The 27,034-nt window shown below is 35.4% G+C and overlaps 1 protein-coding gene across 2 annotated transcripts in view; it reads left to right on the top strand.

The window, feature by feature from the left end:
• LOC113117028 (ALK tyrosine kinase receptor) overlaps positions 1-27,034 on the top strand; it is a 374,362-nt gene that overhangs the window by 154,058 nt on the left and 193,270 nt on the right. For both annotated transcript variants that reach the window (XM_026285385.1, XM_026285386.1), the window contains exons 2-3: positions 9,028-9,141; positions 25,318-25,464. In XM_026285385.1, the coding sequence (XP_026141170.1) occupies positions 9,028-9,141; positions 25,318-25,464 (261 nt within the window). The remainder of the gene's footprint in view (positions 1-9,027; positions 9,142-25,317; positions 25,465-27,034) is intronic.

Consider the following 27,034-nt stretch of genomic DNA (forward strand, 5'->3'; position numbering starts at 1 on the left):
GGGTTCCTCCACAAAGACTGCAGTCATATTGTTGTGTAACTTGGATGGAAAGATGGATGGAGGAAAAGGAAAACAGATACAGTATTCTACCTTCACCATCTGCATAGAAGTAAAACCGCTACAGCTACCATTTTGGTGAAGCAGTATTTCATTTCTGTGACAGTAGTCATAAACCAGATCACATTTTATGATGGGTAAAGGTGACCCTGCTATCTTGCATTAAGCAAGCGGACATTTGTGACCAAAGTGATGCACAGCAGAGGAAAAAAAAGACAAAGAAGAAGAATCACGTAACAAATCATTTAAAATTGACTTTGTAAATCAGTTCGCCAACACAATTTAATTCCTAAAAGCTTAAACGCAATTCATAACCCTCATGTTCTGTTCAGTCTCTGAGAGACCTTAAGGTCATTTTAATTTCTCTAGAAAGATATTTCACATTGAAGAATCAGATTGATACTTCATGACTTTTCCTAATCTTTTGATAACTGATTATAAACTAAATGCATAAATACATGTCAACTGCCCCTAATGAAAAATGTTGCATAACCGGTTTGGATTTTCAGTGACCCTGGATATTAAACATTAATAAATGCATGATTTTAGTTTTTTTTTTCAACAAGATTTTCTCACATCTGTACACACAGTTCAGATACACTGCTGCCAGCTGTCTACTTTAATCTGTTGTATTGCGTTTTTGATGGGGTCAATCTGAACCTAAACAGGAAAAAGAAAATATAGCCAAAATTATATGATTGTGTAAGATTGTGTTTGAAGAAAATACAAAATAGATCATCTTAAAAAAATGACTGGTAATCTCTGAAATATATATATACAGTATATATAGTTGAATTATATAGTTTCTGTTCAAGATTCTGTACAGTATTATATTGTGAGATCACTAGCTAAACTACCAGAAAAAAAAAAAAAAAAAAAATCAGGTGTGACAAAACTTTTTCTAATTCTTTTTGTCACCCATATGGCCTTACTCCCAGAAGTTGTGTGAAGCCAGCCAATCAGAAGAAATTTTCCTAAATTGAGAAAGTGTTCTCCAGTTTTGTGTGAAACGTGCATCAGCTAGACGAATGATCTTCAGTTTAAGGCCGCAGTCCAACTGGACTTTTATTTACTCTCCAAAGCCAATTCTGCTCAAATTTGACAAAAAAAAAAAAAAAGTGTTAATTTAGGACATGGCATTCTGAATAAACAAACCTAAATTAAATACTGATTATGACCTATTCCAAAGTTAGAGCCAACAGGAAAGACTTTCAAACAACACTGACCCATTACCTTGCTCAGTGTAAATAAGTTTGCGACGTAAACAGCTGACAATTAAGTTTGAATACACACATATTTGACAATTAACTGCTCAGTTTATTTTAACAAGTTTAACTAAACAAAAATCAGAAATGTTGTGGCTTGCTGAAATATATATATATATATATATATATATGTGTGTGTGTGTGTGTGTGTGTGTGTGTGTGTGTGTGTGTGTGTGTGTGTGTGTGTGTGTGTGTGTGTGTGTGCGTGTGTGTGTGTGTGTGTGTGTGTGTGTGTGTGTGTGTGTGTGTGTGTGTGTGAATACAGAAATAGCACTCTGATGCGCAGCAAACAACCAAACCGCGACACAGCTGAAGAGGTGGTCTCAGTTCAGTTCCTCAGAAATGCATCTCAAATGCAAAATTGGGACCAAAAAATTATTCAGCACCTTATAAAGCACCACATATTGCTTATGTGTTTATTTTTTCTTCTGAATTGCTAATGCAACCTTTTCACATCACAGTCTGAACAAAATTAATTATTGCTTAGTAATTGGTGAACAAAGTATTGATAGTAGTGTAAATACAGTCATAATAACAGTTGTCTGTAGTTATGGTTGATTGTAATCAATTACATACATTTCTAAGTTATGACATTATCAAGGCAAATTTGTTCTAACACAGTTTAACTAAGTTCTTGTCATATTTTATAACCATTTTTCAAGCGATAGCAAATAAACTGTAATGTAATGTGAGAAATGTCGAAAGTGTCTGAATAAATTTTGGTTTGATTGTATATTTCATTTTTAGATTGAAGACTATCCAGTGCTATTTTACATTCAATTATTTGATTTCTGTACCTGGAGACCTACAAACTTGAAAAAAAAAAAAAAAAAAAAAAAAAAAAAACACTTAAACATTGTGTAAATAGCACAAATAAATAAAAATGAACGAATATACAAATTACACCATTAAGTAAGTAAAGTTTATTTATAGAGCGCTTTTCACAGATACAATCACAAAGTGCTTTGCAAGGTACAACCACATTAATATTCAAATAATATTATAACAAATAAAAAGTCCAAAGTACACTTAAGCCCAGTCAACTAAAAGCTTGTTTAAATAACCGTGTCTTGAGTTGCCTTTTAAAGGAATCAACAGAATCAGCCACACCGAGGAACAAAAGCAAGGCATTCCACAGTCTGGGGGCTACAGCCGCAAAGGACAGATCTCCCCGGGTTTTATAATGAGTCTTTGGGACAATTAAAAGACTTTTGCCTGCTGATCGAAGGGAATGACCTGGGAAGTATGTGCATAGCAAATCAGTGATGTATTGTGGTGCCTGACCATTTAAAGCTCTTAATATTAAAACTAATATTTTAAAATCAGTGCAAAATTTGATAGGTAGCTAGTGTAGGGAGAACAAAATAGGGTTGATGTGAGCCCGGCTGCCAGATCCTGTTAAAAGCCTTGCAGCAGCATTTTAACAGAATATCCTGTGAGGGAACTAGCGTTCAAATAGAGCAAACGTCTGAAGTGATAAGCAGTGTTTGGAATAACGGCGTTTAAAAGAACAGCGTTAGGTAACAACGTTATTTTTTCAGTAACGCGGTAATCTAACTAATTACTTTTCCCGTCATTACAACGCCGTTAACGTTACTGAACGTTAAATGCGGTGTGTTACTATGCATTGATTTAATAAACTATGCAATCCGAACGGAAGCGAGTGAGCATGTGGGTTAATGACAAGATAAGCACTACTTCAAATTCATTGTGGTCAAATGCAAGAATGTGCATGTAATGTGTGACACACGCATCTACAAAGCTGAACGCATCTACAAAACTTTTTTTTTTTTTTTTTTTTACATTAACGCAAATAGTTACTTTCCCTGGTAACGAGTTACTTTTATTATAGAGTAATTCAGTTACTAACTCAGTTACTTTTTGGAACAAGTAGTGAGTAACTATAACTAATTACTTTTTTAAAGTAATGTTCCCAACACTGGTGATAAGAGATACGCACAAAATTTACAGAGCCGGAGGTTGCGTGGACTGGAAATGAGAACCGCTGATATAGATGGCATTGTCTCATCTGATGTTCATAAGTGTCTTCATATTGCATTTGTAGTTGATAAACGAAAATCAGTAAAATAATAATTGCACTTTGAACCTCCTACTTTTCCTTGCTTGAGAAGTTCTGTCCAATGTATGGATGTCCTTAGCACATGTGTTGTTTGGTTTACAATTTCTGGTTATAATAGCAAGTTCTTTCTGTTAGCTAGTAAATAAGCTATGATCTTGTTAGAAGCTCACAACATGAAATGCGACAAGCTTAGCTTTAGGCTGCCTCTTCCAAACGGTTTTGCAACCTTTTGGATAAAGCCACTGTATATTTCCTATCAAGTTATTACCATTGAGATTAGCTTGGTAATTAATCATGCTGGTTTAATTGGATTTCCTGTAGCTTAGCCTGTTCATAAGGGAGCACTTGAAGCAATACATTGATCATAGGAAGTGAATTGATAAGGACCGACTCTCAATTCTCAGACTCCAGTGATCCATAACCGCGCTGATGGGTCTGACTGGAATGAAGGAGTGCATGTCTGTAATCAGGAGCACATGCGGAGGTCAGCCTACTATGGATCCACGTGTGCAGAATGCAGAGGACGTTCAGTCAGGATCCTGAAAGAAATCAATGCGCCTCTGTTGCAGCATCAGTGTTTAATTCAGCCCCTGACATTTTTCTTTTTTTCTTCTTTCTTTCCCTCCTTTCCTTTAGTCTTAGGCTTTGATGGGAATTTAATGACCCGCCAGGGAGTGGACGGGTAATCAATTTATAAGAGCCTTAATGTATGTATCCACAACCAATCTTAATTAATACAAACGGAGACAGCTGCTGTGATATCTATGCTCTGCTGCTATAGGAACGTTGGGTGGAAAAATGGGTCACGGGGGTTTGTGCGAACCCATTCAGAAATTCACGGCTTGTCATAACATCCTCTTACCCTAATTTCATTCTATTTTACCCTATTTTTTTGCCTTCTTCATTTTCTGTGACATTCATGCCTGAAGGACACACAGGTGTGATTAACATTGCGTCTCAGAATCTTATATTATGTGTGAAATACTACAGCTTCATTAAAGTACCTGTCCAAAACACTGAGATTAAAGGACCAGGTCTTGTCCTTCATTTTTTTTTTTATATATATATTTTGCTGCTAGATTTTTACCTGCTGCTAAAATTGGTAACACTTTATTTTAAGGTTTCTCGATATTTACAAACCTTTAACTACACATTTTGCCTCAAAGCTTTCCAATAAGTTGCTGCTTATTAACAGTCAGTAATATAGCTGTTAAGTTTAGGTTTTGGTTAGGAATACTGATGCAGAATATGGACTCACAGAACGTGTGTTTTTAAAGTTTTAATACAAAGCCAATATGTCAACAACAGGCCTGCAGTAACACATTATTTCAGGGTCTCTCAACTAATTGCTAATTAACATGCATATTGCTAGAATTTCAGACATTTATTGGTACTAAGTGAGTACATATTAATGCCTTATTCTATATGACCTTATTCTACATCGCTAATCCTTAAGTAAATACTTAAGTTTAAAAAGTTCACAGGCTGAAGTTGTCATATGCTTTTTTAAAGACCTCTTAACTGCCCAGTCATATCACCTTGTCCTGTGGTCTGATATTTAAGAGGATCTGATAAGAGAGAAGTCCTCTTGTGCAACTCCCCCAATGGCGCTTTACGGGTAATTGAATTTATTTCAGGATCACTGCACTGCCGCCAAACAAATCCACCGAGAACAGCACTACATCATGTCCTATCAAACATGTCTTTTATTTCACCCGGTTGTGCTTCTTATCAAGCGTGTGTTTATTTATTTATTTGGAAAGAAAGAGAGTTGTGGCCGAGCAGGCCTGAGATTGGAGCACTGGTGGATGACAAGAGATGAGGGGTGAGTGGGTGCAGAGCTAAAGCTGAGCCTCATTGATCAAATGATGGAGAGCTCATGAGTTCTCAAAGACAGAGGAGTAACCAGCCATGGGCAGTCACATAATGAATGAAAAGCATCTTTTGACCACAGACAGGATGCATTTTAAGGACGGTGCTTAAAGAATATGTTACAAATGTTTTAAAAGCTTTGCGAATTACCCTATAAAGCCAGGCATGCATAGATTTGTTGTTGAGTATCATATGTGACTCTGGACCACAAAACCATTCGTAAGGTTATTTTTTTTTTTTTCATAAATAATAAATTAATACTGAAGTATAAGCTTTCCATTTATGTATGGTTTGTTAGGACAGGACAATTATTTTAAAACGCTACCCATCCTACTAAGACTGGTTTTGTAGTCCAGGGTCACATATTTGAAACATCATGCAGGCATTTTCAATAATTAATATAGTGGGATAGAATAAATAAATAAATAAAAAAATCTAGTAAAATTGTGGTATTTGTTTTATTTAATTTTTTCATGAAAGTGATTTTTAAACAAACAAACAAACAAATAAATAAATAAATAAATAAATAAATACATTCATACATAAAAGCTGTATATGGATAGTCAATAAACCTATTTTGTTTCAGTGTAGTAGGTGTTAAACACTACTTTCAATATATATATATATATATATATATATATATATATATATATATATATATATATATATATATATATATATATATATATATATATATATATGCACACACAATTTCTTGTAATTATTATTTAAATGTCATTAAAATCATTTTAAGTCATTCAAACTTAGAGAAATACATGAATAGTTATTATTGGACTGTTGAAAGGATTGATGGGTTAGAGTGGAAGTCTAAGAAAAGAAATGCAACCTGTCCTCCAACCAAATACGCTTGTATGGGTTGTTTTTCCAAATCCCTGACATACGACACTTCAGAGCGTATACTACAATTGCGCCCCTATCGGCAAAAGGTCGTTTTCATTTGAATGTTTTGTACTCTTTTATTTGCCCTTCTGTTTTGCGTTTTGTGTAGGTCAGTTAGTAGATTATTGCGTTATACCTTGATATGTAATCATGCTATCATGGGTTCGATCCCAGGGAACGTATGTGCACGAAAATGTATATGCTCAATAAATCATAATTTAGCATGATTTCCTTGAGGGTTAGGTTTCGGGGTGGAGTTAGGTGTGGTCATTCGAACGAATAAGCCACCTACAGTAGTAAAATATGTAGGAATTACTGTGAGATCAGTCATAAGTCAATTCATGACGACAGACGCAACGTGATACTGTCATTATTTTTACGCCCACTAGAGGGCACTTAACTTTAAAATGTAAATATAGGTCGTAATAAATGCTTGCACAAACGACCTATATGTTTTTTTTGTTTTGTTTTTTTTTGTTGGAAGACAGGCTCTCAGAGTAGAGCCGGTAGCAGCTGAATAGTTTACTATGTAGTGAGTATAAAGTTGACTATTCTTAGTGGAGAGTCAGTTGTCTAGCTGATTCCAAGCTAAGAGGTTCTTAACAATTCCAAGCTAAGAGGTTCAGGAGTGTATGGGGAACCTGTTTTGAAACAATCACTACCAGTCAGTGCCCTGGGCTGTAGGCCATATTTACCATTGATGGTTAATTGAATACACTCGCAGTCTCAAGGACTGTTCTCTGCTGCACTTTAATAACAACTCACAAAAGTTGTTTTCTGTTTACTATTGATTCTTTCTTAATGGTCATTTGGAATGATTAAGGAGTATATGTGCACTCGTGCTCCTCCGAGGCCCTATAAAGTATTGGGTAAAGCACACTTTTCATTACTATCCACAAAGGTTAGAATGACCCGTGACAGATCTCAACCCGCCAGCAGTTTTATAGTCCAAAACAAACTCCCTTTACTCCCTCTCCAATTTAGCTTCTTATTAATTTGCCTGGTTTGGAAGGTATGGGGAATAATCAGGGTATCGCACACTCAAAGAAACCTGTCCAGTTTGCTTTTGGTCCACATGGAGACATAAAGAGATACAAAAGTTCAAAAAGTTTAGAAAGTGTCCATAAACCCGTGGAAGGGATTTGTTGGCAAACTACACCACTTATGAGTGGTATGCTGTTTGTACTGAGGCAACATCTCAATGTGGCTTCCGACCTTGGATATCAGATACTGTATATTCATGTTTATATCAATATATTTTATAGAAGGTTGTAAAACCAGTTAAAGATTCAGTTTTCAATCTGCAGTTAAAGTTGACACATTTATTTGTTCTTAACTATATATATATATATATATATATATATATATATATATATATATATATATATATATATATATATATATATATATATATATATAAGCTTCTGCATTTGAAATGGACTGACAGAAGCAAGATTAATTAAAGTAACTTCTAATGTGCCAACTGTACAAACTGTCTAAAGAATTGAAGTCAGTATCCTAAAATATGTTAACAATGATGACTAAACATTGCATGTGGGGCTGTAGATGACAGGTGTCTGACACTTGAACATAGTTTCAGGATGATATATACATATATATGTATATTTTTGTGTAATTCAGTAACAGTTTTAATTTTAATAACACTCAAATCAAATTCCCTGATACCCAAGCTTAGTAACAAAGCCCAATTACTCAAGTAATCTAAGCCACTGCTGATTCATATTGTGATTTTTTGCCAAGCTTTTAACCTTATTCACCTGAATATGACACTTAATGGTGCATATGACACCCTTCAATCTTAATCATTTTCCAAATTAAAAGTTTATATATATATATATATATATATATATATATATATATATATATATATATATATATATATATATATATATATATATATATATATATATGATGTGTTAGATGGAGATGGACTATGCTGTGAATATAAGATAGAAAGACTTAAATAAAAAGCATGTAATGACAGAAACATAACATTTGGAAAATCAAAACCATATTATATATAATATGAAACTAACAGCAATTCATGACATGTACGTCTGAAAACTTACTCTTTGTTTCATTTACAATATTGCTGATTTACAGGAATCCAGTATTTGCTAAACTGACAAAGGAACAAGACTTTCGGTGGGCAAAGCTACGGTATAATGCGGAGAATTAAAAGTATACAAGTTGCAAAAATTACATGCTGAGGATAAAATATGTATTTGTGTTGATATAAATAGCGTATAACCTAAAGAAACCCGCAGTGGTTCTTGATCCCACAATTAGCTTAGACAAGCAGTGCTCCATAAACAAATGATCTTTGTCAGCGATATATTTCTGCAGGTGTGTAATGAAGGATGATTGAAATAAGCAAATAACTAAAGGAAAACTAATTAAGGCAGATTATTTTTGCAAAAGGCAGACCTTTTTGAGAAAGAGAGCATTAAATACTTCAATTCAATTACAAAAGCATGTTAAATCCATGTAAGATCTCATTTAAAATCTTTATTTGGAATGCATCCGTCTCTGTGTGTTTAACTTTTTTTTTTTTGTTAACTTTTTTTTTTTTTCCTTTTTTTTTTTTTTTTGTCAGGACAGTATAGCACTGCATTTTCTAGTAGGCAAGATTGTTCTTTTAAGCTCAATTTTCTGTGTGGGAGGTTTTATGAGAAAACTGCCCTTGGAGAAAAGTTTACCCTGACAGAGCCTAAATGTTGCACAGATTAGATAATACCTCTTTCACATAAAGCTTAACTTCTTCAGTCATTTTTCTGACACTGCAGTATATTTGTAAAGGCCCTTGACGGCAAACTCTGCTTTTGTCTGCAGAACGGCTCTTATCCACGAACTCTGCAAACCCCACCGCTGCCCCCAAATACTGGAACTTTTCTTGGATAGCAGAGGACGAGCTAACTTTCCCTGAGGATCCTGTCTCAACTTCAGGTAAGTCACCCGGCATCAGTATCATAAAGCTTCTTGACCTCAGACACAAAGGCAGACCGTTTCAGGATGTGATGCGTGTAGGCAGTTGGTTGTCAGTGTGCATAAACATCCGTTTCTCATTCCTCACACGCTCTCATAGCTTTTGACTGCCTAGTCTTGAACTTGAAGTAAGCATCAAGCTGTAAGGATTACAAATGATGTAACAAGCCACATCTAAAAGGATGTTTTAAAGAAGATAGCCCAGAAACTCTATCAGCCTTGTGCACTCAATGCATTCAGAATTTACCGTTAAGATGCATTCAATGCTTTTATATCTTGGTTAAGTTCCAAAGTGGAATCTACAATAAATGATAACCTCGTGCTGCATTATAAGATCATATTTTTAAGCAGTGTAGATGTCAGCTTTGAAGGGAAGCAGTATAGTGGAAGTCATGAGGATATTATTACAGTATATAAATGTCCAAGAACATAATAAGTATGCTAAAAAAAAAAAAAAACAACAACAAAAAAAAAAACAAATGTTTAAATTAAAATTACATTCTACAGTATAAAAAAAATGTTTCAGGTAGGCAAAAAAATTTGAAAACATCTAAATTAACTGGTTTTATTCAGGTACAAATATAATCAACCAGATGCAACAAATGGCATTGATGAATAATGAAGTGTTTGTGTATATTAAATTAAAAGTCAACAACATTAACAATGGACCCCTTTGAGGCTAGAATACACAACACTATTAAAAAATTAATTACAATAATAATAATAATAATAATAATCTTTAAAATGACCTATATTAGGTTTAATAGTTTTAAGAAAAGGAAATGAATTTATAAGGAAATTTTATGTAATAATATAAAGTGTTGAGGGAAACAACGTAAGAGAAATAATCAGATCACTTTTTTTCAAGTAACTAGTGAAATAACACATTACTTTGAAATTTACAAGAAAATATCTGAGTACATTTTTTTCAGATGAGTGACACAAAGTTACCTTTTTTTTCTCCCATTTATTCACCGACACCTCTCCTGTCTAAGTGTTGAGAGAAACTGGGAGTGAGGTGCAGAGGCAATTCTTTCAGCAGGAGGCTTATTAGTTCCACTTTTGGTGTGAAAAGGCCTTTGCATTTGCCAAAATTATAACTTCTGGGATTTTTGCAACCCCAGCTCAGGTAATAAAAAAGTAACACAAAGTAATGCAATGCAGTGCTTTTCATAAAAAAATAAAAATAAAATAAAAAATAAAATGAAATAAAAATAAAAATAAAGGTAATGCGATTAGTGACTTTTTCATTCCAAGTGATCAAGGACTTACCAAATCATCCCACTGCATGTTTCACAGCAGTGTTCGGTCATGCAATAAAAGCAGTGATGTACATCCAAGACAATTAGATGGAATGAAGGCCAAAAAAAAAAAAAAAAAAAAACCTTCCAGCTTATGACTGTAATGGACTGGCCATCCATCCAGTGTGTTTCCATACCTTCACACACTCCAGCATTCCCACAGCCCTACACAGAACATGCTGCTTGAAAGATGGATTAGCTTTCTTCAATCCCAGCCACTATTAATCAATGGGATTCCAGTCTGGTACAGTGTGTAATGCCTACATTTCATGATCAAGTCCTGTCACATATATATATATATATATATATATATATATATATATATATATATATATATATATATATATATATATATATATATATATATATATATATATTTATATGTATATGTATATATATATGTATATATATATATATGTATATGTATATGTATATGTATATGTATATGTATATATGTATATGTATATATATATATATATATATATATATATATATATATATATATATATATATATATATATATATATATATATATAATGCCAAAAACTGTCCTGTTACACTCTTAGATATTCCAGATTATTGAAGCAATTTTTTTTATTTAAATAACATACTAAGTAGAACATTTTTTAATATTATGGTAATGGAATATGATAAGCAACAGCTGGGGAATTGTTAAAAATGAGTTTGCACATTTGTTTCCATGGGTGAATGAATCTAAATCCACATATCACCTGTGAGAGCTTCAATAAAACTCTTTGGGGCCTTGTTCATATCAGGGATAAGAAGTGAATGGCCTCGTCAGTTATCCCATAGGGCTCAGACAACAATGAAAGTCTCTGAAGAACCACAGTTTATGTCAGAGGTCAGACTGTCTGCCATAATTTAGCTGTGCCGTTGCCAAGAGCTGTCACAAATGGCTGTTTATGCAACACTTCTTCCCTTCCGCCATTTCCCTCAAATCTCTCTCCCGCTCATGTCCAACTCAGGATGATTGACATGTGGAGACTGAAGCTGGAGTGGCTGTAGCTTGAGCTCTTTCAGCCTGGGTAATTAGTGTCCCTTCACTGGCCATGCTCTCCTTGATTTATGTTTGGCGCCGGAAAGCTGACACTTCCGCCATCCATCGACATTATTCAGACATTGGGGTGGTCTGGATTTTCAGAGTCTGAGAAAAGCTTGCTATGCATTGTATGATTTTTTTTTATTTGTATTTTATTTTATTTTTTTGGGAATCCTATAAAATAATACCCTGGCAGATTGTACAATGTGATTTCAGGAAGATAAACAAGGCAGATATTGGACAAGTTCAAGGCATCAGTCCAAAAGAATTTGATCACCTTTCAGGTAAAAGTTAATGAAAAAAATAAACAAAGTGTATTCATAAATTAATATACGGACGGAAGCAATATTACAGTTTTTCACTTTGGTGCATTTCTCAAATCAGAAATGAAATTATCAAAACTACTTGTACAACCTCCACATCATCTAGTCATTTATACACATCATAAAACCAGTTTCTCATACTTTTGAACATGTTGCGATTGCTTTTGTACATTTATGCAATTACGCACATTTATCTGCGGTTTCCTACATTATCAGTTGCTAATGTCATGTCACTCAAAATGTATTATTTAGTTTTCTGTGCAATAGTCTTAACCCTCAGAACATCTAGTCTTTGGTTCATCGTATAAGTCATTAAATGCAAAATGGTTAATCTAGTTGTCATAAACGGCCAAGCACACTTTTTATTTTATTGGTTTACACATTATTATTAGACTTTTTTGTCAATTTGGCATGAATTGTGCAAGTGAATATTTACCAATGAAGAGAATGTAGATGATAAACCAATGATAAACCCTTTCTCTGAAAAAGCTCAAAGGTTCATCTCATGAATCTTCAGTTGAAAAGCATATATTGTATAGACAGAGGACAACACAAGAGTTTCTGAATTCTGAAAATTCACTCATTTCCATCTTTGTGCCCATATTTCTTTTTTTCCTTTTCTATATCACAATGGCATTGTAAAGGCTTGTTTTATTTATATATTTATTTATTTTTGAGTCAGACCACTAGTAAAAGTGTAACTGGGAATTTTATCTAGTCTCTTTCAATCAATATCCCACATACAGTGATGTGTAAATGTGTACTTTTGAAATGGATATATGGCATACATAAGCATATGGCATACTGTTCAATACAGTAACTGTCATCCAAAATGTTGCCATGGTTTACATCAGAACATCCCCCCAGAGTACACTGTTGTATTGACAACATGACTAAACATTTTGACTGTCTTATCCATAAACAATGACACAAGGACTTTTCATTCTGATGGCACTGACATGTTCATTGACACAGATATTTATTTTTGAGAGATGAACTAAGGATTTTGAGCAATAGACTGGCTTTTGCAGGTAATCCATGGCGTTTTGCTATTTGCACTTACTGTTTTGCAAATCTCAAGGATGATTCTAGAAATGTACCAAAGCGACTGACAAAAACTGTAACTTATCCTCTATTGTTGTTCAGTTGTACTACAGGTAGGATTTGACGATTGGTCAGTGTGGTATTTACCCCGCCACTCCTCTACTGTGATTGGATGGCTGAATAATAAATGACATTGATGAGCGCTGTGTTTTAACCAAAGTTGAACATTCTTTAACTCTCTGCACCAAGAAAAAAACATCAATAAGACTCATTCATGGCATTCCTAAGTAAAACAACCCCCCCCCCCCCCCCCCCCAAAAAAAAAAAGACACAGCTATACAATACCAGAAATTGATTGTGGCCAAAACGATGCAGTTTTTTCATTGGGCTTGAAACAGCTGTCCTTCTTTATTCCATCACATTAACAATTGCAAAAAGCATGTTTTAGTAATGCCTCATGCCTCTGATATTTACAAAAGAGAAAGCCTCCCAAGGGTACACAAGTCAAGCATATCAGTTTATGGAGCCTGACATTGCCAGCTTTGATCTAATCTGTGAAGCAAAGCAGCCGCTCGGTCTTGAGTTCACAAATGAACAGGGTGCCACTCTGATGTCACAGCGATGTCACCGCTTCCAGTCTCCCCGCTGTTCAAAAAAATCACCTCAATCTCTACTACCAAAATCATTTTGATTTGACCCAGATAGCTGAACACAACATGGCCCCAACCATAATGGGGTGCTCAAAGCTCCAATCTTCTCCCGGCTGCAGAAATTTGCTAATTAATTTAAACAGGGCCGTTGGGAGAATCAGACATGTTGGCTGAGCTGAGCCCTCTATGTTTTCAAGCAGATGAACAAGGAGAAGCAGATACCCTCAATGAAGATGAATCACATGCGCCACCACTGGCAAAACGATATACTGCAGGGTTTCCACAGCATCTGTTGCATGCTGGTGTGTATTACACCCGGTGAAAGTATGGCAGAGGGGGGTTTGGCTGAATACTGCCATCACCCAAAACACCCAGCACTCCAAATCGAGATTGATCTGCCACTCCAAGGCCATGACACCAGGACTAATACTCTCTTTTGTTTTGCCATGGTCCTCTGCCAAAACAAGCCCCTGGCACAGCTGGTATGTATGCATGCCAGGAGACTAGCGCCTTTTGTCCGGTGGAGAGAAGACTGTGAAAAAAAGGTGCATTTTAGCTCACCTGTGATCAGTATAAAGGGTTGGCTGATGTGTTTGTTGTTTGGCAATTGGTTTAGATTGAGAGGTACAATCATCAAAACATTAATTTATAAATTAATCCTTAGCCAGTTTGTATGGCAAAATAACAGCCAAAAACTGTATGGTCAGTTCTTTTTCAACAAGATTTGTACCGGATCAAACTTGATCCTGATTCAGTGTCTTCAGAATTGGACCCAGACCTCGTTCCCCTTTACAAAACATTTCCTTTAGCTGCTTATAAAAGTTTTGACCAATTTTGGACAATCCCTCAATATAGATGAAACACTGTTCTGACATTCTTCTGTAAAATGCCTTGATACACTCTTGCCCCCCCCCCCCCTTTTTTTTTCATTGATTGCAGAATTTCTAGACCATGAGTTTTAGAACTGTTTGCGTGCAGTGCACCTTTTTTCTTCTAAACGAACTTTGTGCATTTTTTGCCAATAATTGTCAACTGCTAACAAGATTTATTTTGATCAACAGTGGTTTCTTACATGACATCCTTTCATGAACACCATTGTTGTTCAGAGTTTTAATGATAGCAAGGTCTTTTAGATAAACATCAGACCAAATCAGATTTTTTAATTGTAAATTTCTTTGCAAATGCTGAACAGTTCTAAATGTAATCGTAAAATTTGACTTATACACCAATATGTTCACCTCTACACAATGTTACGTTGACCCTGTGCTACTTGCAGTCAGTTGTGACTTATTTTCTTGAAAATATGATAATTAATGCATAAATTGTGCATGTGACCAGGTGCTCTACGAGATGTTGAGGTGTTCTGGGTGGTTGCTAGCATGAAACAGTAGATACATCTGGTTTCTTGATGTGTCTTGTGTTTCAATCATGGAGATTTTGTTCACCAATTTTAATATTAGCCTGATCACAAAAAAACACCTCTTCTCATCAAGTCAGGTTGGGGTAGCATTATTTTTTATAACAACTAATAGTAAAGGATGAGCTGGCAATTTCTTCAGATTATATAAGAATACAATATTGTGTTCCTTTAGCAACTGATAGTGTAGCTACCAATGTCATAGCTGTGCATGCATATTTACTTTTATGAGGCCACATTTATAATATTTACACAATTATACAAAGTGATAAAGCTGTTAAATATAGAATATATTATAAGATAATGTTTTAATGGTCATCCCATGTTCTTATAAAATCATGCAGTCCAAGTTTTAGCAAACTGTCATATAATACAGACACTGCCTTGCATAATGCTGTTTTAAGTAACTCTCCTCACATTTGCAGACTCATATTCTGTATCTGGACCCAGTGCAGTTGGCACTCATCTGTACATTTTGCTAATAGATCCTCTGGGCCCACTGTCATAATATGCGGGAATGTGAGATAGTAAAAATTGATGGTGCTAGACGTGAATTCTAGGATCCTGTCCACACCTTTCAGATACCCTTTCAAACCCCATCATACTGTCTCATGCTGCCCATTGATGTAGCAGACTATATATGCAACATTTATCAACAGAATTAATCTGAAATGAAAGTTAGATTGATTTCTGTCTATACTAAGGCAGAAAAACAAGAACGGTTGAGTTAAAGATTAATATTTTTTTGGCTATGCGGCTGTCTGCATGCTATGTTTTATTCTGTTTAGCCCGTTCATATCATTCTGTGTCTCCTCCATCTGTCAACACTGATTCATGACTCATGCATTCACCTGTCCGGTCCTCCTCAGGGTATCTGACAGGGCGATAGGAGACATGAGGTGTACATAGGCCATAAAGCGGTCAAACGGATGCATAAATATGCAAACAGGGTGAATATATCAAAATTAATGCTGAGAGCTGAAGATAAACTAATTTATCATTCTGCATAATAGACTTAGCTCTGATGTTTATGTCATGTTTCATGTAAATATGAGTAAAAACAGAATAGAATAGAATAGAATAGAATAGAATAGAATAAAAATTGAGTTTAATAATTTCACTTAATTGGCTAATATAAATTCTGAAATAAAATAAAAAAAAAAGGTTTGGGATCAGTAATAGCTTTTTTAAGTATCTTGTTCTCATCAAGGCTGCATTTAGTTGATGAAAGATAGACAAATAGTAAAAAATAGTAAGATTGTAAATTATTATTATAATTTATATGTAATTGATGAATTAAATACAGTTTTTAGATGTTAATATCCATTAAAAAAAGTATTTATTCCTTTGATGCAAAGCTGAATTTTCAGCAGCCATTAGTCAAGTCTTCAGGGGTCAAATGAGCCTTATAAAAAAAATAAAAATAAAAAAATAAAAACTTTTAATATGCTGATTTATTGGCACTGTTCCTTAATTATTTACATTTAGCATACCCCCTGCTGAATAAAAGGATACATTTATAATATATTGTCACTATATATATATACACACACACATACTTTTATTCATCAAATAATCCTGAAAAAGGTGTATATGGCTCCAAAAAAATATTCAGCACAAGCAGATCATTCTAATGTACAAATTTTATATTTTCAGAAAGGTAATGGTGAGCAAATTATGATTTCACTTGTTAAAATCAAATAGAATATATACATATATAAACAGTTCAGCAGTCCATTTTTTTGTTGACTCGCTGTGAGCAGTCATTTGTATTCGAGTGGCCACCTGGCAGTGTTTTAGCTAACCTCCATGTGGTACCTAGCTCTCAATCTCAGTTCGTGTGATAAAGGAGGCCGGGGTCACTCTGACATTACAGCCTCATTAACTGAATGCACACTCTCTTTATAGGTCTACCCGCCACCAAAAGCAAATCAAATGGTGCATCTACAGTGAGCTAACTGCAACACCTAGAATGAATCAGCCACATAATTTATCCCCTGCTGAAGCAATTTAGCCTTGCCAGTTATAGTTGTATTGTGCCTTTTCTCTTCCCGGTGTTATCAGTCAGCAAATTCCTTTCTGTGTTTCCTCTATACATTCAAATGTGTTCAATCATTTTTCAATGAGATGGCAATCACAACTGTGATAGACAGAGAATCATAAACACCTGAAGCTAACAACTTCCTAACAACATGGACTAATGATGACAAATTTCCCAAAAGGTTTTATCTGTGAATTTACAAGACCTGTCTACAGGTTTTTTTTTTTTTTTACCTTGACTTAATCATTTTAAGTCTATTTTATCTGGCTAAGACCCATTCAGAAGAGCTGTCTAACAAGTATGTAAAAACCACAGTTAATTTTGTTTTGATGTGGCAGTTATATCACTCTGGAACTGGTGATTACAGACAGTGCTTTCCATTTTCTGTGTAATATGGTTCAGATTTTAGTGAATGTGTGCGGTCTATGGGTGTGCCATCTGAGACAGCTGCAGGGAGTGATTGCTACTTTAGTGTGGGGGCAGAGATGCTGGTCCCCAAATACAAGGCGTTTCTCAATGTCAAGGATACTTCCTTGGCAGGACTGATCCTTCCAAGTCACTTCCTTCAGAGGCTAGGCGAGACTCCTCTTCGCATTCGGAGAACACGTAAATGGAACAGGCTAGCAAGTGCACGTAATTGCGTCATTACGTCAGTGAAAAGGTCCGTTTGAATGGTATCGTTAAATTACTTTGGACAACTTAACTAGTTATTTATAAAAGAAATGCCGATGACACAACCAATTGTTAAATGACAGGTCTGGTTGACTTAACCATTTGTATTTGTATATTTTACAATATCAATACGGTAGTAATTTGTACTGGCATTTAAACGTCAAACTTTACTTATTTTTACCACAGTTATAACAAATGTTTGGTAACGTAAATAAAAACCGTCAACGCTCCGACTATGCAAACGTTCGACATTTTTTAATTTTTGAACAAGATAGCAAAGCTGTGCGCGTAGGATTGTGGGTGATTTGAGAGCGTGAAGAGCGCGAAGGATTCACATATGCATCCTTTCCTGTGTATGGGAAATACTTCGAACGAAGGACTCAGTCCTTGGTTGAAATTCCGAGGATCCTCAACATTGGAACAGTCCTTCGACGGATGTCGATGACATAGCATCCTCAAAATACTGGCTTCCCAGGATCCTTCCTTGACATTGAGAAATGCCTACAGTGTCATGGTTCAGGGTGCCTCATTGGCTCCCCGTGCTGTCTGTGTTGTCCCGTCACTTTCAGCAGCTCGTGACCTGGGCAATCAGCGATGCTCCTGCGGCAGGGGAGCACAGATCAGTAACTGTTTCTCCCTAACTTGTTACTCATTCCCCTGTTCCTTTATAACCTCTGCTTTCTTGTCTTTCCATGTGAGTAAACTGTTTAGTGTGTCCCGTGTTCATGTTGTAATCAGTGCGTTTTATTCAAGCACTTCCCTTTTTCACTGTACCCCAATACACCTAGTGAGGAGAGATAGCCACTCGTTGCCTCACTATCTCTCTGGTTTACTGTCCTGTGTGAACGCTGGGTCTGGGACAGCTTCCACACCCTATAAGATCTGCATTGCCCCCGAGGACTAGTTTGCTGTCTTTGTGATTTTTCTATTGTTTTGGTTTTGCCTTGTGAGAAATAAATCTAAGTTTTTCACCTGTTATCCCGGGGACCTGTAACAGAGTTTGCTCTCTTGGCACACATATTCCCTGGAAAGGAAGCTTGGTCATTTCACACACCCCCCGCTATCCAAGTCCTTTATGATCTTGTGCCCCATCTGAGTGGGATATAAAGAGCTAGGGGAATAATTGACCATTTTGAATGAACAAATTTATGGGCTGTAAACGCTCACGGTTGAAAGCATTTACAGCCGAACCCGCCTGACTATCTGCTGTGTGGAGCCTAGAGAGCTCAGCTGTGGCAAAAGTTTTTGAGTAATTCCAAACCATGCCATTTGCAGTTTTTATGGTGCAATCGTCTAAATGTCCTTCTCAGTAACTCGAGAGGCCATGAGAGAAATGAAAATATGCATATGTGCCACAAAGTTGGGCAAGTGCATTATAAAGCTGTTTAAACAATGCATTTTTTTTTTTTTGTCTGTTGCAATTACAGAAATTGCGTTCCAGAACCATAGCACTTTAAAAATAATCGAGTTGTATGCAAATACTCTGGTATCTTAAAAAATGTTACAATTTTCTGAAATAAGTGGATTTAGTGGCAGTCATTTAAAACTAAAGCACCCTTTTGTCCCTTGAAAGGGTCTTTTAATCATTTAGACAGTGCATTGAATCTTGTCAGAGCTAAAATGTTCTGCATAATATTCTCTAAGTCTCTAATAAGCACCGTTATACATAACAAATGGGTCACATTGTCACGATAGGGATTTTACATAATGCTTTGCAACCAAGTAGAGCTCTCCTGAAATAAAACAGTTTTTTTTCAGAAACACTGTTAAAGGTTTATATCACACAAATTGGCTAACCTATGTAAAATCAATGACATCTCTGCAAATGCTCTGTGGCAGGTAGCAAATGATTTTTAGTGTCCATAAGAATTGCAAATTCAAGTAATTTAAAATAAAATCTTGAACTAGTGTTTCAAACTAGTTCCGATTAAGGAAAGTTGTGATGCTGTTTGATGTAAATAGGCAAATAATAAAAAACAAAAAAACAAGAAAACCATTATTTGATTCCATAGACTTTTCAGAGCTTACTTGCAGTCATTTTCAGGGTCATTGTGACTGATCGACTCTAAGTGTTTCAATGAGTGTCAAATGGGATATGATCACACACTCAGAGAATTAAGACATTAGATAAGTCAAGTGTCTAAATGAGGATAAATGGCCAGTAAAATCTGTGTCCTTGGCCATCTGTTAAGTCATAATTTCTCCCTTAGATTGCCACCGCGGTGGGACAGGAACCGTTTGACACATCCAGAACCTGTCGCCGGCTTTGTTGAATCATTTCTCTCAGCCTCATTTGGAACAAGTAGGGTGGAGAAACTGCTTTTAAGAGTACGGTTTTGGAGACCAAGGACACAAAAGCTCTGCAGCATATGGATAACACCTTATATGATTAAATTCTAATTCAACTTTGGATGTAACCTTCTGAACAAAAACAATTCCAAACTGTATAAATAAATAAAAATGTTACAACTGTTGTCTACCCATCTTCAGAAGGATACACAGAGCTGCACAATGCTTGGCAGGTTTTCTGAAATCTTACCCCCCTTTTTTTTTTGTTCTTGTCAGAGCTAATGTGAGTTGAGTCTTCAATATGAAGTGCTATTTGTGGACCAACAACATGTAAAGCGTTCCAGATCGATCACTTACAATGATCCATCTCAGTTTGAGCGCTGCCAACCAAGAATATTTTTCATGACTACCCTCTTTCTGACCCTTCTGAAACAAGTTTTTTTTTTTTTTTTTTGCTCATGTTCCTTTAAAAATTTAAACACCCTCTTCACATGTAAAATAAATTGACAAGAGCACTTTTCTGTGTTCACATACGAGTTGTTGGTTTGCTGTCAGGTTCAATATAGTCCGCACTTCCTTTAATAACAGCTACTGCAAATCCTGTAATACGTTCATAAAACAGATTCGCAAAGCCGTCCATTCTGAAATGTGCTGCACAAAGGGAATCCTTTTCTTAATGTTGTGATAGGGTAGGTCAAGTTGAGTTATAACAGAATAAATTTGTAACACTGTAAAGTATTATATATATATATATATATATATATATATATATACACTTACATTTAGTCATTTAGCAGATGCTTTTATAGTCTTGCGTAGCCAGACATTCAGGTCGACAGCTGAAGGTCTAGAATTCATGGCAGCTTTCATTGACCAAGGACTGCCCATGAGGCCATTTGATCAACATTTCAAACAACCAATCACAGTTTGAAACCCTCACGTTTCGGGGCATGGAAATGTCACCACAATAACAGACCGGTGTGCAAAACTCTCGGGTGTATTAGAAAGATTGCCTCAAACTTTAGAAATTTCACATAATTTTGAAACTCTGTTTAGGTGATCCTGATAAGCACTTGTCGTTACAGTTGTAAACACGATGGCTTTCTTCTTTCATGAGGGGGTTTGGCGTCATGGCATCTTTGTTTCTGGACAGAACGTTAAAGATCACGTTACACACGTCTCCTTGGAAATTCTGTAGAATTCAACCAATCTGATGATGACTTTGTCACTCCTGAAGTGTTTCCATTTTTGTGTCCCATATGCATCAAATGTTTAGCCAACGGTCTGTGGGTGTGATGCCTAAGGCTGAGACTAAGGTTTTTATCCAAAGTGACTTAGAAGCTTTTACATGTAAAAAAAAATAAATAAAAAAAATGCAGAGTGTAGGTGCTACACACAGCCACAAACAGTCCATCCTTATATTTTGAATATATATTCCTGGACCAGTTTTACATTTTTAAAGTTACATTTTGTTTTCACAGTACATGAAAGCCTTTTGTCTCCAAAAATAAAGGAAATCATTTCTCAAATGACAATTTTAAGGCTTATTGTAAAGGTTAATGTATACACTCTCCCTTGGAATAAAATTGGTGATGAAGTTGGTGAGCAATATGTCCTGTCAGAAAAAAAACAACAAAACAAAACAAAAAAAACAGTACTTCCTGAAATCAATTTATCGTGCAACCTTGAAGAGACATCACAGAAACATGTCTCATTGAGACCTAAGTTTCCCTCTGGCATTTAACATTATCTGAGGGTTTTAACAAATGATTCACCATCTTAGCAATTGTAGTTGATAATCACTAAGTGGAAGGAAAGCTCAGGAGTGTTCTCTAAAATCTGTCACTTTCACCAGTGTGAGGTCATGAAATATTAACAAGCTCTAATGCAGCATATTTTAAAACTTGATATTGTTAGACAGAGCACGCTACTTTCGGATGAACTACAGTGAACTTGAATGTTTTGACACATTGCACATGTGGGTCAAAAAAAAAAAAAAAAGATTCTGGTGAAAAAAGAAAAACAGATGGTGATGATAATTGTATTATTTTAATCATTTATTTAAATCTTATATAAATAAAAAACATTTTTTTTCTTTTCTTTTTAATATAAATACAAACACATATCACATCCGACACCAAGGACAAATTATCAATTTTGCTCTACATTTTCATTTTATAGTGTACAGTATGTTGGTTAATGGTTGTGGTGAAAGAGAAATATCAAATACAATGGAAGCTTCCATTATCCGAATGTGACGTTAAATTTAAAATTTAGCAGACGCTTTTATGCAAAGCGACTTACAGTAGTGCATTCAGGCTATCAATTTTTACCTATCATGTGTTCCTTGGGAATTGAACCCCCAACCTTGCGCTTCATAGCGCAATGCTCTACCAATTGAGCTACAGGTACACTAGCACGTTAACATCCAATATGATACAATGTTATCCTCTAGCACTCATTTGAATAAAATTGTATCGGGCACTCATTTGAATAAAAATACAAATACAAATTATGACTACAAATCTTGAAACTGGTTTGGACATGATTACTTTGATGTACCATATCATGACACGTATTGATGTAACATATTGAGAATATTATCTTAGCCAACAATACCCAGCCATAATATACTGTATTTTCAGTATGTGAACTGACCATCTCCTAGTATTATGAGTATAACCACTTCCAGCTTTAAGTACTGTTAAATGGTTAAGATAATATATATTTTTGGTAACACTTTAGTATAGGGACCAATTCTCACTATTAACTTATTATAACACTATTGTATTGTATTAACACTGCTAACCCCGAATACTTGTTATTAGTATGCCTATTTAACATATTGGCTCTTTCTTAGCACTTGTAAAGCAAATATTCTGCATGACCATGTTCTACACCCCTAATCCAACCTATTTCCTAAACTAAACAACTGCCTTACTAAATATTAATAAGCAGCAAATTAGGTGTTTATTTAGGGAAAAGTCAAAGTTAATAGTTTGTTAATAGGGGGAACTGGACTTAAAACAAAGTGTGACCATATTTTTTTCTTTTTTTATTAGTGTGGTACATTTTATTTACAATAAACATAAGCTTCTGAAACTATGTATTGTTCAGTTTTGAGTTTTGAAACAACAGCTCCCTGAACTTTGGATGGCACTAATTGTTATCTGTTATTGGAACTGGTTAATTATCAAATTAGTTACTTATTGTCACAAATAAATTAGTGTAATTCAGCATTTTAGTGTTTTTTTTGGGGGGTGTCTATCTAAAATCTCGCACAAAGTCTACGCTGGCCCTGCATTTAAGGGAATCTACTGAAGTCTGCCTACTTCTGCTTACAGTTTTCTTACAGTAGCACATTAAACTGGCACAGAACAAGTTATTTTAACACAGAGAAAATGCATGCTTCCAGAATGAAACGGAACAAAGAACTCCATTAAGTTTGAGTTGTTCAAGAGAAACCTCTGGGCAATAAAATGTTCCTCTTAAATCTGCCTTTCTTAACAGTGGAAGCCCCCAGTAGTGTACCAAGGAAGCACACTCATGCACTGGGCAAAAGAATGGAAAATGTGCGTATTTGTACGTCGCCTGGAGCTTCAACCAGCAGTCCTCTGATAAACAACCTGGTCCCACTGGTGCTTTTATCACTCCAGTGAATACGAGACGAATGTGTGGTTGGAACACAGTTGGAATGGTTTGAAAGCCATTCTAGCAGAATAAATGAATACAAGAATGCATGAACTACCACAAGAAAATTGTGGAAAATAGTATGAACATCATAGTCATGTTAAAGTCCCTGAAGAATGGCTTCTGACATTCACTTTTTATGTGAATGTCGGTGTTAAAATTATTAGCGTTACAGAGCTACATGATAATCTTATGAGACAAGCTATGCAAATGTACTTTGACACATCAGTATTAAATTAAAACTTTGTCACTTTATCTACAGATGCTAAGCTCCAACTTCAATTTAAAACACTACAAAGTAGCTGAGTTTACATTTATTATATTTGCCGGCCTTTTATAAATAAGGTTTTCATATAGGGATATTTCTTCAGCTATGAGCACTTTTATGTCCCATGGGGTGATTTTATTTGCATTTATTTATTTTTAGCCATGTTCACATTAATGGTTACTAAAACAACTGAGCAGAGAATGAATGAATGATTGAATTTCATATTTGAACGTTATTTTATATTATGCTCATCTTCTATCAAGTCTAATTGTAATGTTATACATTGCAGAAGTGCATCTTACTGGGCTAAGAAGCAACTCAAATGGCACTCCTGGCTAAACCTAAAGCCAGTAACATTCATATCAGTAAAAATAAATAAATAATGATAATAATTTGCCACAGCTATGATCATGTGTCTTTTTGAAGACACATTTCATCAGTCATCTTAACACAGTCTTTGACCTTAAACAATGTGTTTTAATTAGAACCATCACTGAAGACGTGAACAGCGTGAACATGAACAACAATCAATCTATAAATAACTACTGTATTTTCAAATGTCAAACAGCCGTTTAATCAGCAGCAGGCTGCATCTGGAAATTTCACTATATTGTCCTGTCCGAAAATTAACAGAATTATGATTAAACAGTCTCTTCACAAAGTTTGGGCATCAAATGAGATGTAATAGTATTGTTTCCAGGTAAAAATCATACTATAAATTACAATTTAAAATAAACGAATAACTTACATAACAAATTAAATAATGTAATGTTTATTAAATCAGTTAAAAATCAAAGTCTCATTTTATGGCATTGGTAGGAGACAACTTCTTTTGGATTTGTACTCAATAAACTCTAAGAACCACAAGTGCACATTTAATGTCAGAATGTATTAGTGCACAATTATGTGCCATGATAAAATAGTTTTATGGTCACAATGGAGTATTTTGCAATTACATTGCAATTAATGGTCACATCAGCTGGAAACTGCAGTGAACTGTATGCATTCATCTGATTTATATGTCACTTTGTGTGTGTGTGGGTGGGTGTGTGTGTGTGTGGTTGAAAAGTCCCTTTTTGAAGCAGCCTGATCTGATTTTCAGGTCTTATGTGGTTTAAAATAGCCAGGTCAAGCTGATGTTTTGTGTTTAATGCACCAGACCCTTTTAAAATCAATCAACAGATCAGTCTGACCAAGTTTGAAGAACAATATACCAACAATGAAATGAGTTTGAAAAGTGTGTACTAAGTAATTTAATTTACAGGACCAAAAAAGTCCATACAATTGCCCCAAATCATCTATAACTGCTGTTCTGTTACCTATTAAACAATGTGGTTCCTTTTCTATATGCAAATGTTAGTAAAATCATTGTTCTCTTCCAGATTGTTCTTCAAAGGGAAAGTCATGTGACCGTGGGCCTGCTGGATATTATCCTGAGTTCGCCTGGAGTTTAACATCAGCAGAGGACTCCTGGGCGAAAGACCAGACGATGGCAAAGACAAAAGCAAGTTCCCAGGGGTGGGAGGAAGGTACAAAGCATCCATTTGACAATGTTAAAGATGCTTTCTCAACGAAACAATGTGATTCACATCGTAACATAAATTACATAAAGTTTTATTCAAGTCAAGAATACTAAAGTATTTAAAAAATAATTTATAAGCCTGACTACAGTTGGTTACCGTATTATTAGATTAGGTTATTATTAGAAATAGCTCGATATGGTATTAACTGCATAATTTTCTTTTAATATGTTAGTAAATCAAATTTAAATGAGTGCTACCACCTTTAACCAAATATATATTTGAGTTATTTTTTATTCCTACACACATTTGATAACTAAATAAATTGCGGGAAGTTATAGGGGAAAACAGAGAATCATTGAGGCATTCATTAAAGGTCTCATAAAAGGAAATTAAAAATGTTTTTGTAGCCCTCTACTACACAAGCTTTGAACCGTATAAACGTATCTGAGAAAGCGGTAATGTGGATGTGCAAAATACCGAACAGAGCGAAGAACTTCACCATGTGAATAATCATTTCATCTTTACTCAGGGAGGGGTAGCTAGAGTTGAAAAGAGGCAGGATGGAAATGATATGTAACAGACAGAACGAAAGAGCGATTGAAGGGGGAGAGATGTGAGTGGGTGGGGGAGGTTAGGGCGAGAGTTTAGAAAACCTCATTTTATAGTCAGGTTGCGGAGAAGGTTGGGAGATTACGAACTCTTCAGGCGCACCTCATGCACTTGAAAGACAAATGCAGCAGTTCCTCGTGCTGTTCAATCACTCACTGCTAAGGCTCCGTGTGTTCTCTGGTTCCTTTCACACACAGAGCTGCACAGCAGGAATCCAACATATTATAAAATGATCATAATAAACAGAAATCCCAGTATAGTCCGACCAAAGGGAAGTCTCTCTTTGTAAACAAAACACTTGGACATTTTTCTGCAATGTACAGGCTTCAAAAAGAAAGAAATGCAACCAAACAGCCAGAAAAGAACAACATATGAGACAAAACAGAGAATGTAGACATATATAGATATGGCATATTTATTGTGTATTTAGAATACAAATGAATGTTAGCTTTGAATAGTTTTTTGAGTAATTACTTAACAGTTTATAACAAACTTCCAAGATACCATTTATACCTCATTACAAAATTAATTATGATTACTGATGGAAATTACATTGGTTTATGATGTTTCAGGGACATAGAATAGAAAAGAGTAGAATTCTCCAGTGAACTGACTGTGGAAAAGTTTTTCATTGAAGTTCTTAAAGTGAAGGTTGTGTAAATTTGCAGAGTATGGTAACCCATACTCAGAATTGGTGCTCTGCATTTAACCCATCAAAGTGCACGCACGCAGCAGTGAGTAGTGAACACACCGTGAACACTCACCCGGAGCAGTGGGAAACTATATGCAGCAGCCCGGGGAGCAACTGGGGGTTCAGTGCCTTGCTCAAGGGCACTTCAGCCATGGGTAATAAGGCGTGGAAGAGAGTGCTGTTCATTCACTCCCCACCACCTACAACTCCTGCCAGAAACTGAGACTTGAACCAGCAACCTTCAGGTAGTTAGTCCCATTCTCTAACCATCAGGCC

The sequence above is a fragment of the Carassius auratus genome, chromosome 17 (genome assembly GCF_003368295.1).
Source record: "Carassius auratus strain Wakin chromosome 17, ASM336829v1, whole genome shotgun sequence".
Taxonomy (NCBI): Eukaryota; Metazoa; Chordata; class Actinopteri; order Cypriniformes; family Cyprinidae; genus Carassius; species Carassius auratus.